This window comes from Elephantulus edwardii, unplaced genomic scaffold (assembly GCF_000299155.1).
Source record: "Elephantulus edwardii isolate Elephantulus edwardi_28Jun2011 unplaced genomic scaffold, EleEdw1.0 scaffold00003, whole genome shotgun sequence".
Lineage (NCBI taxonomy): Eukaryota > Metazoa > Chordata > Mammalia > Macroscelidea > Macroscelididae > Elephantulus > Elephantulus edwardii.
In genome coordinates this window covers 35,892,327-35,906,569 of record NW_006399753.1, presented here as the reverse complement: position 1 = coordinate 35,906,569, position 14,243 = coordinate 35,892,327, and the positions used below count along the sequence as shown (strand labels likewise).

At 43.7% G+C, this 14,243-nt stretch overlaps 1 protein-coding gene across 1 annotated transcript in view; it reads right to left on the bottom strand.

Moving 5' to 3' along the window:
- Positions 1–1,326: 1,326 nt before the first annotated feature.
- Positions 1,327–14,243, bottom strand: part of KIAA1211L (KIAA1211-like ortholog) — a 77,386-nt gene continuing 64,469 nt past the window's right edge. The window contains exons 7-9 of the mRNA XM_006879488.1: positions 2,867–3,054; positions 1,757–1,901; positions 1,327–1,469 (exon numbers count right to left, since the gene is read on the bottom strand). Coding sequence (XP_006879550.1) covers positions 1,327–1,469; positions 1,757–1,901; positions 2,867–3,054 — 476 coding nt within the window. The remainder of the gene's footprint in view (positions 1,470–1,756; positions 1,902–2,866; positions 3,055–14,243) is intronic.

Here is a 14,243-nt window from a genome sequence, read left to right as displayed (position 1 = left end):
TTATTGAAGATAGAAAACAAAATCATGGAGGAGATTATAGGATTCATAAACATCAAATAAAAACAGATGAGGTCTTACTGATTCCATGGTCCAAATGTCCCATGTCCATATTACTATGGAGATTAATTTGTTCAAAGGCATAAATTAGAAATGTTTTAAAAAATAGAGACTCAGACACAATTCTGAGATCCAAATATATGTTCTCCTTCTGCTTGCAGTTTTAAAAAATTTTCCTCCAGTATTATTTAATTTTGTTGAATATATTAATAACCCAGTTTTCAAAAGGTGTACCAGTTAGATTAATTAGATGCTAATGAATAAAAATTTTTCAGGAAATGATATATTTTAGTGTGTTGTGCCAAACAGACTGAGAGAGAGATATGGGAGAAAGATAGGCAGACAGACAGATGGATGACTTGAGAAACAAATCAAATCCTACATTATCTTCTGATTTTCAAAAATGAAACATAAAAACTTTTATTGAAAAAAAAACAACAACCCTTTTCTAAAAGCGCAAACTCTAAAATCAATTCAACTGGGATTTTGAACTCCATATGTATTAAATCAAACTCCACAGAAAGTATTTAACTCAATGTTGGAAGACATCCTATAAATGTGAATGGAAATAACATTTAGCAGATGACAGAAACTCTGTTTGGATCTTATATAGAACAGGCAATGCACTGCGCAGTGGCTTAAGGACACAGATGCCTGGCAGGAAAAAAAAAGTCTTTAAAAATTATTTTTAGAAACAGTCTATGAACTGATGAACCCTGCAATGTTCCTTTCTCGTCTTAGAGTGGCTCATCTTTAGGAAAACAGACTGTTTGATAGCTGCTCTTAGAAATGGCATCCCTGTTTTATCATAAATGTCATGCCTAGAAAGCACAAAAAAGAGAAGACAGAGTCCACAGAGCAAGGCAGTAACCAGACACAGTGGATTTAGCTCAGATACAAGCACAGTCCACACACACTCCAGAACAGCTTTTCTTGTATTGCAACCATGTCTCACTTTTCATCCATGTTTCATTTCCATTTCCCACCTTTTCTGAGCCTTCCTTACAAAAGAAATGCCAAAAAAATTCACATTCATCCATTTGGACACAAGAACACGCTCCTGGCCTTCTTCAAAGTTGTTTTTATGTTAGGGCCGTCTGGCCCAGGATTATGGCTGTGTTTGTCTTCCTCTCCCCTGAGTTCTCTCCCCCAGAACTTGATGATAGAATCCGTCTTAAGTGTCACAGTTTGTTTGCTGTGATTGACTGGTAAGTTTTAACTACGTGGCTCATAAAGAGAGCAGATATTATTTATTAGCACACAGTCAATCTATTTTATGATCTGAGGCATGTCGCTCCACGCTTGCGATTTCTTTCTGGCAAGTTCCATCCAGGATGGTTGATCTGAACTGGCATAACTGGCTCTCTTTAGCTGATTCAATTCTTTCTCTGTCATCATTGCTGACTGAGCCGCTAAAAAGAAAAACAGAGATATGATAGATGAGTGGGGATTTTCCTTTAAGCCTCTTACATTTAAAAAAAAAATCTCTGTCAAGGTCTTGACCGTGATCCCAAACATAAAATTCATTAATATGTATATCTGCAAAGACTTCATATATAATGCAGGTGACTAACAGACTTAAGAGGCTCACACTATCCCACCAATGCAGTGATGTGGGACTACCTTCCTGAACAAAAATGGCAAGAATAATCCCAGACATTTGATTCAAAGTGTTTAGTAAGATTTAGAGGCTTCATACCCAAGTTCTGATGGGACAATGAGATTCCTCTTTGCAGTCCCTCTTTGAGACTGACTTTGGCCCCATGCTTCCACTCCACAGAAGGCTTAGCAGGTGCTATCAGGAAAGACTTACTTCGGACAAAGTCAGCTTGCTTCATGGACTCCTGTTGGGACACAATAAAGACACATATCACCTGATTACATGTGGTTTCTCTCCCAAAAGGCACCATGCCTGCTGGCACTCTCTTCAGAAAAGTCTGGCTTGTCAGTGTACTGGTCCTGAGCTTTAACATGCAAGCTGCTGAGACCTGGGCTGGCCTTCATCTTAATCATGTGTCACGGCCTCTTTCCAGGCCCTGTTCTTAGGCCAGATGACTAGACTATAGGGATTCCATCTGAAAACAAAAACTGTGCCTGGAAAAAAATATTTTTTTAAAATTTTCTTTTTGTGACACTTGGTGTGTGTGACCATGGATGCCCTAAGCTGGGACTCGATGGTTGTTATTTCTTTTCTAAAACCCCAAATCTATATGAAGTTGGTATGATTTGAAGGGGCGCAGGCTCATTGCTGAAATATGTTTACCGATTTATTTATTCTCCAATGGCTGTTAGGGGAATACAAAATGAGTCTTGGCCTCCTTCTAAGCACTGGTGTCCAGGAAGCAAAACAGAAGCCTTGGATGAAGCCCCAGGTGAGGACTAAGGGGCTCCAGCTGGTAACCAACACAGCGGCAAAAGCAGGCTCGTTTACCACTGAGCAAGGAACCAAGGGAGAACTGTTGACATTGCTGCATGACTCACTGAGAAGTGGTTGAATTTCATTTCTCCAGATGCTGAACTGTGTTGCTTAGGAGGCAGGAAGCAGAGAGCTGTCTACACTGCCTGAGTGATTCATTTCCCTCTCGCGAGCGCATCTCTTTCTCTCCCTCCTCTCTCACATACACACAGCCCATTTCCCCACAACAAACAGTATAACTAGGTTTAATAGTCATGGCTGAGCCTCCCCTGCATGCCAGCCAGCATGACAGGTGGTCTCAGTGATAACCAAGCAGGATGTGCCCTTAGCTTGGGGGCCTTCACCCCAGCTGGCTGCTCCCCATAGTTAAACAGGAAGCACTGCTCTGCGCACCTGGGCCCTCTCCGGGGGCTTGGGCTGCTTTCCCACTTCAGACATCACATTCTGCACCCCAGGCCTGTCTTCCTGGTTGGGAGGCAGGTCCGCGGGTCCTCGGTGCTTCGGCCGAGCTATGGTGATCCAGGGTGGCATAGGTTGGCCGTCAGTTCCTGACCCCGCTGCTGCCGAAGTCTGACCCTTTTCTGTGGATAAACACACAAGGTTATGTTTGTTGTTTGGTTTTTTTAAAATGCTTTTTCACACAGAGCATGGTCTGGCATTGTCCCAGAGTGGTGATAGTTAGGGATGGGAATGAAAAGATCTGGAAGTCTTTCTTGTTGTTTTGAACCACTGAGTCAGAACCAACCTATAACTGACCCTCCACTGGGTTTTCAGAGGCATTAACTGCACAGGAGGAAATTGCTCATCTTTCTCCCATGGAGCAGCTGGTGGATTCGAACAGTATACCTCTGGGTTGCCAGCCCAACTCCTTACCACTCAGCCACCAGAGCTCCCTGGAAGTCTCGCTAGTCAGATTATTTTTCTTTAACAGGTTTTATTTTCTTATTTGAAGTTGTTCTGAAGTGTACCAAAGAGATATGCTCCTCTACTAGCTCTGGTGGTCTATTCAAGAGGGAGCTGGAAAGTTGTGGTGTTTGGCTTTTTTACCCTTTTTTTTTTTTTTAAGTCATTACAGTTAGCCTCCTCTAGTCTCCAGATAACCTTAATTGCAGACACATGGTCTTGCAAATCTTCAACAAGTGCAGGACTAGGATAAGAGAAAGAGTGTGTTTCACACAGGACAGCAAGACTTCAGGGAGACTGGAACAGACTCTGTTGTTAAGACTCTGGTGATGGAGTTACAGAGACTATGGCAAGGTGTTACCTGAGACTTCTTGCATTTATGCTGGCCACAGTTAAAGGTTTTTGCTGTTTTTGCCAGAGGCTTGAAGGAGAAGCTGACTTATAACTGCTGATGCAAACCTTGCTGGATGATGTAGATTTGACTGCTGAACTGAAACCAGAGCCTGGACTCACTGGGGAATTGTGCCTGAGACTTCTTGGGTTAAAACCTGGACTTATTTTGGTGACATTCTTTGCTTCCCCCATTCTCCAACTTCCTTCTGTAATAAACCCCATTGCTGGTACCATAACTGTGAGTCTGTGAGTCAGCAACAAATAAATGAACCTCTTGCTACTGTTGTGGCTCTAGAGGCACCAAGAAGCTGAGCTATGGGCTCTTTAACTGTTTTCTGCTCTGAAGCAGTGTGAGCTGATGCTCTTCTAACTCCCTCTGGCCCTTTCAGAGAGATGCTCATGGTCCTATGGTGCCCAAAGCCCTCACCTCTCTGTAGTTCAAATCCACCAGCAGCTCTGTGGGAGAAAGATATGTAAACTACTCTCATGTGATTTACAGCTTCAGAAAACCCACTGGAAGCTCAGCTATGAGTGGGCTCCAACTCCATGGTAGTGAGTTTGGAAAAATTCTGGAGCACAAAAAATAAAATCAAAGAATCCTGCAAGATGTGAACACTTCAAAGTCAACTTCCTTCTGGTAAATTCTTTCCAGAATGAGATAAACTTAAATGCGTAGACAGAATCCTGTCATGTTATCAGAACTCACGCATGTACCACTTGACCCCTGATTTGCTTGGAAATTGTATACACACTATTGTTCCCTTTTCTTTTAAAAGCTCTAAGAATAACTTTCTCTTTGTAGAGAGTGACGCCAAAACAGCCACGGTTGTTTAGCTCTACAGTCCAAGAAGAGAAACAGTGTCTTTAAAATTGTGTAACATTTTGGCATCTCTTATCTCTGGTGGTAAAACTGTGGGCCATTCCCCCTCCTACTTTACTCTTCTATTTTTATGTTTTATGATAGTCTATTTTCAAAGGATCAAAGCCAAACCAATGGCTGTGGAGGCAATTCTGATGCTTGGTGACCTCACGTGTGCCAGGGTACAACCACCTACCGTAGAGTTTTCAATAGCTGCCAGGCCTTTCTCAGGCAGCACCTCTGGGTGAGTTTAAGCCACCAACCTTCGAATGTGTATCTAAGTGCAATGCCATGAAAACCAGGAGGAGTTAGCAACTTCCTTTTAAAACATGAGAGAAACCTGTGGATGAATGCCTGACTTCTTGCCAGGCAGTGAAAGGTTCCCACACACTTGTCATTCTGGGAGCTCAATGGTCACTACACCCAAATAAACACAGCAGTGTATCTCCCAAACACTCAGGTCTTGGTCCCCTTCTTGCTTTCTGGTGATTTTAATTCATTACAGTGCACTTATAAGCTGGAAGACAGCACTTGGGTTATAACCACACAGGAGGATGTCCAAGATCAATGTACTGACTATTAACCAAAAGGTTGGTGGCTCAAATCCACCCAGAGGACAGACCTAGAGACCAGTTACTAAAAGGTCCCAGTTTTGAAAAATCTATGGAGAAGTTATACTGTGACATACAAGGGGCTTGAGTCAGATATGACAACAGCAATTAATTTTATCTGGTTGGGGGCGGGGAGTTTTAAGTCAAGGGTACAGTCAGGAGGACACATGGACATGTATTCCCCATACAAGGAGCAAGAATGGCAAGGTATGGGTATAGTCCAGGAAGAGGTGACAAGGTACTGGACATCCTGCCTTGGAGTCACCTGTCTTTTCAGCGAAGCCTAACTAGATGCTACCTTCTTCATCACATATGTCTGGCCCGTCTAGGGGAATATCCTCTCCCTCTTCTGATCTTGAGATCCTTACCACTGCATCTGGTATGAGAAATATTTATTAACCCACCATCTATACCATCTATCCCCATTGATATTTGCTTTTTGGTCTAAAGAACTTATTTCTTTAACAACCATATGCCACAGACTACAAACCAGGTACTGTTCTAATATTAGCTCATTCATGATGTCATTTCATGTTTCATTTCTTGTCCAGAGAACCGAGTCACTGCCTGGCACACAGCAGGTGCTGGGTGGCTGCCATGTTCTAGATAAAGTCTGTATTTCTCATCCTTCATTCTCAACCACAATTCTCCATCATTTTTTTCCTCTTTGGGTTTTTACTTTTCCTAAAAGATTCTGTTTGCTTTTGATCTCTGCTTCCCATTCAGTGGCCAGTCATGCCCCCTTTGTTCTCCTGCTGGCTAGGCAGCAAATCCATCTCACTTCCCATCCCCATTGCATCTGGCTAGCCCACAGCACAGACAGGCGTCTTCCCCACACCACATGTATTCCGCTGAGAGGAACTTCACTATGGGTTTCGACTCATTACCTCATTCAATAAAAATACCCTGAATAATTCTGTCAAGACTAACTATATTCTAAAAGCAAATTTCCATTACAAATTTTAAACCAGAAGCAGAACTTTAGCCTATAAAATGCCAAATCATCCAGCATCCCAGCATGCTCTGGCTGGCTCTCACCTTCCTTGGGGCTCAGTCTAGGGCCCCTGAGACTTTGCCAATTTTTATCACAAGGAATAAAAACACCAATCTACAACTCTGGTTATTTCATTAAACTTCATTATGCCAAATACTAGGATTATCCTGCTAAAAAGAATATTTGAAAGAATACTAGAGGATTAGGGAGCTCTGGTGGCCTAATGTTAAGAAGCTGTACTGCAATCTTAAAAGCACACAGTTCTAATCCACTAGATGCCCCACAGGAGAAGGATGGGCAATCTCTTCCTTTTCAATCCACAGCCTCTGAAAACCAGCTGAAGAGGCATCTATGAGTCGGTTCTGACTTGATGGCCCACAATAACAACAACAAAAGTGGTTTAGTGATAAGGCATTACACAGCCAATGCAAAGTTACGTGGTTCACCAGCTGCTCTGCAGGAGAAGGATGGGCAATCTCCTCCTGTATAATTTACTGCTTCTGAAAACCCACTGGAGAGTCAGCTATGGGTTGTTCCAACTCGACAGTCTATACCACCACCACCAACAACAACAACAACAACAAAAACATGGATGATAAAATTTGTAGATACACACATTGTTGTTGTTGAGCACCACTGAGTCAACTACCACTTACAGTGATCCCATGAACGACACATGAAAATCTAGCCTGACCCTGTGTCATCCTCCCATTTTCTGCCATGTTCGAGCCCACTGTTGCAGTCACTGTGTTAACCCATCTCACTGATGGTCTTTCTCTCTGTCGAGGACTTTCTACTTTTCAAAGCATGATGTCTTTTTTTTTTTCAAAGTCTAGTGCTTCCTGACAACATGAACACACAAACAATGGAAAATTATTCAGCCATAAAAAAATGAAAGTCCCAACACAGGTACAATATGGACAAACCTTGAAAACATAATGTTAAAAGAAATAAACTACTATCAAAAGAACAAATATCCCATAATCCTGTTTACAGAAAATAGTCAATGTGGAGTTCTGGTGGCCTAGTGGCAAGAGGCTGTGCTGTAATCCTGAAGGCATATGCTTCAAATCCACCAGCTGCTCTGCAGGAGAAAGATAGGCAATCTCCTTCTGTACGAATAACTGCCTCTGAAAACTCACTAGAGGATCAACTAGGTTCAGACTTGGTGGTCCACAACAACAACAATAGACAGCATGGTGGGAACATTGCTTAAGAGATACCAAGTTTAAAAAAAAAAAAAGAGAGATACCAAGTTTCCATTAACAGTGGTGGAATAATTTGGAAAAAAGGACAGTGGTGAAGGTTGTACAACATAATGAATGTAATCAATGCAACTGAACTAAATATATAAACACTGTTGAATTATCAAATGTTTCACTATATATATTCTCACCTCTCTGACACTAAGATAAACCAAGGAAGAAAGTTAGGTGGAATAAGAGTATATGTAGTGTTCTAAGGGGTGGGAAGAAAGGAGACCCTGGAGTGAAACCAGGGGCCTACGAGTGGGCCAAGACCTGGTAACCCTTCAATCTCCCCTTCCAGCTTGCTTATGAGAACTACAGTCTTGTAAACAATGCTCTTCTTGGGTTCTGTTTGGCAAGAGATGGTTTAACTTTCCTTGTATAAAGAGTGTGTTAGCGAAATTCCATCTGAAGCTCAGAAGGGCCCTGTGTCACTATTCAACTTCAGCACAGCAAAGTTTCTAGGCTGTGTGTGGGTTCAGAGGCAAATCTGATAGAGCATCAGGTTTTGCTAGCATAGGATAAGGGTGAGGTCAGCCTCTCAAAGAGTGGTCAGGTCCTCTATCCAATATTATCACTCGCCAATTCTTTCTCTCCTTTCTGCTCCCTACCTCTGTCCTCATGACATCCTTTCCTTTTAGAATAAAACACCTCACACCATCCCACCTTCTTCCCTTCCTAAAGTGTAAATGAGCCTGAGGGGTCCCCATGCTCCCCAGACTCATTCACAACAACTATACCCAAGGTCAGCCTGATACCAGTGAAGCACCAGAAAACCCACTCTCTCTCATGGCCCAAAGAGGACTGAGTTTCCATCTAGAGCTTCATGAAACCGATAGGTAAGTAGAGAAAGGAGTGGAGGGCCAAGTTCTTCAACACCAACTCTCAGAAGAGTTGTGTGTAGGTTATGTGCACGCAGAATCGCTAGGCACTGCCACGTTCTGCTCTGTGGGTGGAAGGCATGGGCACTCTCCCTGGTCTGCACACCATGTCCTCTGCCCTCGGGCCTGCTGTCACGGCTATCTCTCTTGGGGAGAAAGGAAGGAGAGAATGAGGGCAGAGACAATGTGCAGAATAAGGCAAGACTCAGGAGAGAAGATTTCAGGACCTCACAATATGAGTGCTCAAAAAAAGGCCCACCCATGATTATGGATTCACCAAAGAATGTATTCTGAGATTAAGCAAATTACAGAAGTCATTGATCCCAGGCTGACACACATGTGGCGTCAAGTCCAATAAACTGAGTCAAATCTATTCCTTTGCTTACCTCTTGCCTCGATAAAGAGACAATGTTAATCTTCTGAGGATTTTGCTGAAGGGCTCTGACATCTCAATTTTTCTTCTCCCCCAACAACAACAAATTTAAGCTGTCAGGAGTGCGTGAACTTGCAACGAACAGGCCAGGCGCACGCATCATAGACAGAAAGCCATAATACAGTACCCTGTGTCTATAAGATCCTCACTCCTGAGAGCCCCGGAAGAGACCGACTTCCCGAAACACAACTTCTCAAAAAGGGAAACACAGCACATTTTCTGTGCAACATCTGCAGAGCAAGCAGGATGGAAAGGATAAGTTTTGATGCATGAAGCTTTACCAAGCCACAAAGGTTTCCCTGAATAATTTAACATCATAGGAAAACAACTTCTGATCAGAGAAAACACTAACATAGTTTGGTATTGTTGTTATTTAAGGATATGACCCCTTTTAAGGAGGAGGTCCTGGAGAACAGTTTATGGTTGGTTGGGATTTTTTCCCCAAGAGTCTTTCCTCCTCATCTATGTGTCTTGGTGAAATGAATGGTTTACACTTGTCTACTAACCACAGGCTGGAAGTTAGAAGCTGCTCAACGGCACATCAGAATAAAAGCTTGGCAATCAGTCTCCATGAAGATCACTGTCAGAAAACCTGATGGAACTTGGCTTTATTCTGCACTAGGTCATCACAGGTTGCTATTACTAGATGGCAAGGGGCTTGCTTTTACTCTCCTTTTCTTAACATGCTTCCTGCCACAGAGAACTATTTGGAAAAGCATATTTTTCAGTGTTAATTTCAAAGAGACTTTACTCTTGGTAGGTTAAGGGGTGTCAGAAATGCTTCCTCCCCTCCCTGGGGCTAGAGAGGCTGAGGCATTAATGATCTGCTCTGAGCCTGCGGCTCTAGGATTAAGTTCTGGTTCATCCCTCAGGCTAGCAGTGTGCTGGCTCTCTGAGGAGATTCAGTCAATTCTGCAATTCATTTCAATGTAAAATGAGGAAGCTGGTAGTATTTACACCTCATGGGGTGGCTGTGAAAGTGCAGTGAGACAACCTGGGAAAGTATTTAGCACGGTATCTGGGAACTGGTGTATGCTTAAGGAAGTGCCAACTGCTGCCCTCGGGAGCTCTGGTGGTGCAGTCTGTAGAGTGCTGCACAGGTTAGCAAAGAGGCTGCAAGTCTCTGACAGGTGGAATCCGCCAGGTAGAAAGATGGGCAGAATCCTCCCGTAAAGATTTACAGCCCTGGAAACCCAGCGTAGGGGCTATGAGTCAAAACTGACTCAACAGCAGTGAGATTGTATCACAGGACTGAGGGAAACCAATGTGCTCCCTGGAGGCAAGGATGGCAACGCTTCGGCTCTCAGACTAGACGAGGCTATTCCTTAGAAAGGGACATCATGCTTGGAAAGACGGAGGGGCCCCTGAAGAGATGACTGACAAAGTGACTACAGCGATGGGCTCTAGCATGTTAAAGATGATGAGGATGGCACATGGTTCAGATCTGTTGTTCATAGGGTCGCTATGAATTGCATTCAACTCAATGACACCTAACCAACAACAAAAACATTGTTGTTGTTATGTGCCGTCGAGTCGTTTCCGACTCATAGCGACCCTATGCACAACAGCCCTAAACCCTGCTCTATCCTGCGCCAACCGCACCGCCTCTGACACACCCATCCCGATTACCCCAGTCACTGAATCAATCCATCTCATAGAGGGTCTTCCCCTCCTGCGCTGTCCCTCCACCCTCCCAAGCATGATGTCCCTCTCCAAGGACCCCGTCCTTCCTGGCAACATGTCCAAAGTATGTCAGACGAAGCCCCAGAATCCTTGCCTCCAAGGAGTAGCTTGGTTTAATCCTCTCCAAGATGAATCTGTTTGTTTTCCTGGCAGTCCATGGTACATTCAGTACCCTTCTCCAGCACCACAGCTCAAAAGCATCCACTCTCCTTCTGTCCTCCCTAGTCATTGTCCAACTCTCTGATGCATAACAAGCGATTACAAAGACCATGGCCTGTATCAGGCGCACCTTAGTCTCCATAGAGACACTGTTGCTCCTGAGTACCTTTGAGAGGTCCCTAACAGCAGACTTTCCCATCGCGATACGCTTTTTGATTTCCTGACTGCTGGTACCAAGAGTGCTGACTGTGGAGCCGAGTAAACTGAAGCTGTGAACACTCTCAATCTCTTCATCATCCATCCTGACGCTGCCAATTGGTCCAGTGGCGAGAATCTTTGTCTTCTTGACATTGAGCCTTAGTCCATACTGAAGGCTGCAGTCCTTGACCCTTCGCAGCAAGTGCATGAGGTCCTCCTCAGTTTCAGCAAGCAGGGTTGTGTCATCTGCATAACGCAGATTCTTAATAGATCTTCCACCAATCCTGATGCCACAATTCTCCTCATAGAGCCCAGCTTCTCGGATAATCTGCTCTGCATACATGTTGAAAAGGTATGGAGACAGGATGCATCCCTGGCGTACACCCTTCCCAATTTTGAACCATGTAGTGTTGCCCTGCTCTGTTCTGACTACTGCCTCTTGATCCAAGTACAGGTTTTACATTAGCACAATTAAATGTTCTGGGATTCCCATTCTTCTCAGAGTCAGCCACAGTTTGTTATGATCCACACAGTCAAATGCCTTGGTACTAGGGATATTGTTGCTGATGTTAGATGGATCTTGGCTGAACAAAAACATTAGCATGAAAAAAACCCCTCTCTTCTAAAAGGAAAAGAAAAACCACTTCAAGTATTAGGCTACATTATGGCTTCCAGCTCAGTCAGGTCACAAAGCTCATTCTTGGATTCCAAGGATATGGGTCCAAAACGGCCTTAGCATGTTAGTGATGTGATGATATCTAACTGCAAAAAGACCCAAACGAACCATTCAGAGGTTCCTCAACACTAAAACATTTCTAAAGATGTTCAACCACCACTCCATGGGAAAGACATATCCAATCATGTCATTTTTACTTTATTGACTGATGATGCTGTCAAGGGTGTGGTTTTGTTGTTGTTGTTGTTCTTTTTAAGCTTATAAAAATTCAGCCTCAAGGTACTTTTTCATTTCTTCAAAAAGGCTTCAATAAGAAAGAGCTGAGGGATTGGGGGCCAGGAGTTTAGATGGAAGACGGTGAGGCTTTGTCTCACATATTTTGGGCATGTTGTCAAGAAGGGCTAGTTCTTGGGGGAGGATCTCATGCTTGGTAAAGTAGAAGTTCAGAGAAGGAGAGAAAAGCCCTCCACAAGATGAATTAACACAGACTCCAGCGACAGGCTCAAGGAGAGCAGAGATTGTGAGGACTGTGCAGGACTGGGCAGGGTGTCAACCCGTGGTGCACAGGGTGCTATGATGAGCGCTGAGCCAATGGCGTCTAACAGCAAGAACACCTCAGGCCAGACAACACTCACAATACATGCAGCACAGAGCTGTAAGTTTGGAGGCTGGGAATTGTCATGAAGACTGTTCTGCCTCCCAAGTGAAAGGCAGTGAGCTTTACAATGTAAATCATATGCTTTCTTGGCCTTTAACTAAGAAACTAAGACACTAGGCCACATAACTCTATTTTACACAGACACACAGCAAGATAGCAGGATGTCCACGGCTCTTAAAACTCTGAAACATACTGACATTTTTTCTTTTACTGCAATGAAAGCATACACAACAGAACATTCAACAATTTTTATATGTATAAATGAGAACGTACTAGCTATTTTAAAAGCAATTTTCCAGTATCTTTTTCCTTTAAATTTTTTTCCCCCTTTATAAAAGTACATGCTCACATTGTGCAATTTTGGAAAGCAGGTAAAAATATAAAGGAGAAAAAGACATTTCCCCATAAATAATCAACCCCAGCAAGCTGTGTGGAGAGTTTGGCATGCTCCTTCCAATCTTTTGCCATTAAGCTGGTGTCTTAAAAATGCATATCAACAGCTCATTCTCAGCCCTTCAAAACACTCTCTGTGGAAGAAGGGTTTTCGCAGTAAAGATTTCTGATGTAAAGTGGATGCATCATCACCATTTGTCACAGCTAGCTGAAGCCAACTACTGTGCTTCTGTGTGTCAACAAACAGTGCAACTGCCATCTGCTTCTGCCTCTTTCCATGTGCTGTGCCACAACCCTGGTTGACAATGGAGGAGAGGAGGTGCCAAGATGACACCAATGGAACTACCTAATGCCCACCTGAGAGCAGAGAGGGTGCTGAGGGCATCCCCCCTGGGGCCTCCCCCCCCCGTCTATGTCACATTTCCTGTACAACTTGAGGGGCTCAGAGGGTTTCTGCTGTTTTCAGTATTCACGTATCAAATCTGAGAGGACACAAATAGCTCCCGATCCATAAATGCTGACAAAAGTCTGCCATCCTTCCTCACAGGTCTATCTGTGCACCAGCCTCTATGAACTCATGTCAGAACTCAGCCTTTGAGGGCTTATCTGAGCCTTCAGTTCAACACTGGCAAGCACTGTAGGAGGCTTTTCAACAGTGCTAGAATGTTGAATAATGGAGATGGGGCTGTGCCCTAATTTCTTCTCCAAGTTAAAATGATGGCCCTCACTTCCTTCTGATTCAACAAATACCAGGCAAGCACACATGAGGTGCCTGACCACACATGGGAGGTACTAAACCTACAGACATGAAGAATTGTTCTCATCTCCCCAGTTCTCAGCACACAGGATACCCCAAAGAACAGTCAGGAAGGAAGGAGCCTCCAACCACTTGCCTGTGGTCACAGTCCAGGAAAGATGAGGTCCACAGCCCACTGGTGGGTCACAGTGGGGCCTTGGGGGTTGCTGGTCTCTGTGGTTTCTTGGTCGGGTGTGACAATTTATTGAGCTAGACAGATAACAATCTGTGCACTTTCCCACATGAATATCATTATTCACTTTCAATTATTCCATATTATTATTAAACAAAGAGTCCTCTAAGACTCTTTGGGGAAACCTCTACAGCCAGGAGCAGACTGCCCTCATGTTTCCTTACGAATTCTCTCATTGCTGTAGAGTTAGAACCAACTCCTAGGTGACTCTCTGTTGGCTTTTACAGGCTATAAATTGCCCTGAAGGAGACTGCTCAACTTTCTCCACTGAAGCCACTGATTAGAAGCACCAGAGCGGTGTGGCCTTTGGGTTAGGAGTGCAACTGCCCCAGATTATATGACCAGGGCTCCCTTTTTAGCATCCTAGTGTTTAGAAGAGGCCATGGTAGTAGGAATATTATAGCTAATGTTAGATGGATCTTGGATGAAAGCTGGGAGTACCAGAGGAATGTCTATCTCTGTTCATTGACTATGCAAAGGCACTCAACCATGTGGATCACAACAAACTGTGGCTGACTCTGAGAAGAGTGGAATTCCAGAACATTTGATTGTGCTTATGCAAAACCTTTACTTGAACCAGGAGGCAGTTGTCGGAACAGAACAAGGAGACACTGTATGGTTCAAAATTGGGAAGGGTAGTGCAACAATGAATGAATGGAGGCCCAAAATCTCTGTAAATGTTTATGAAAATTA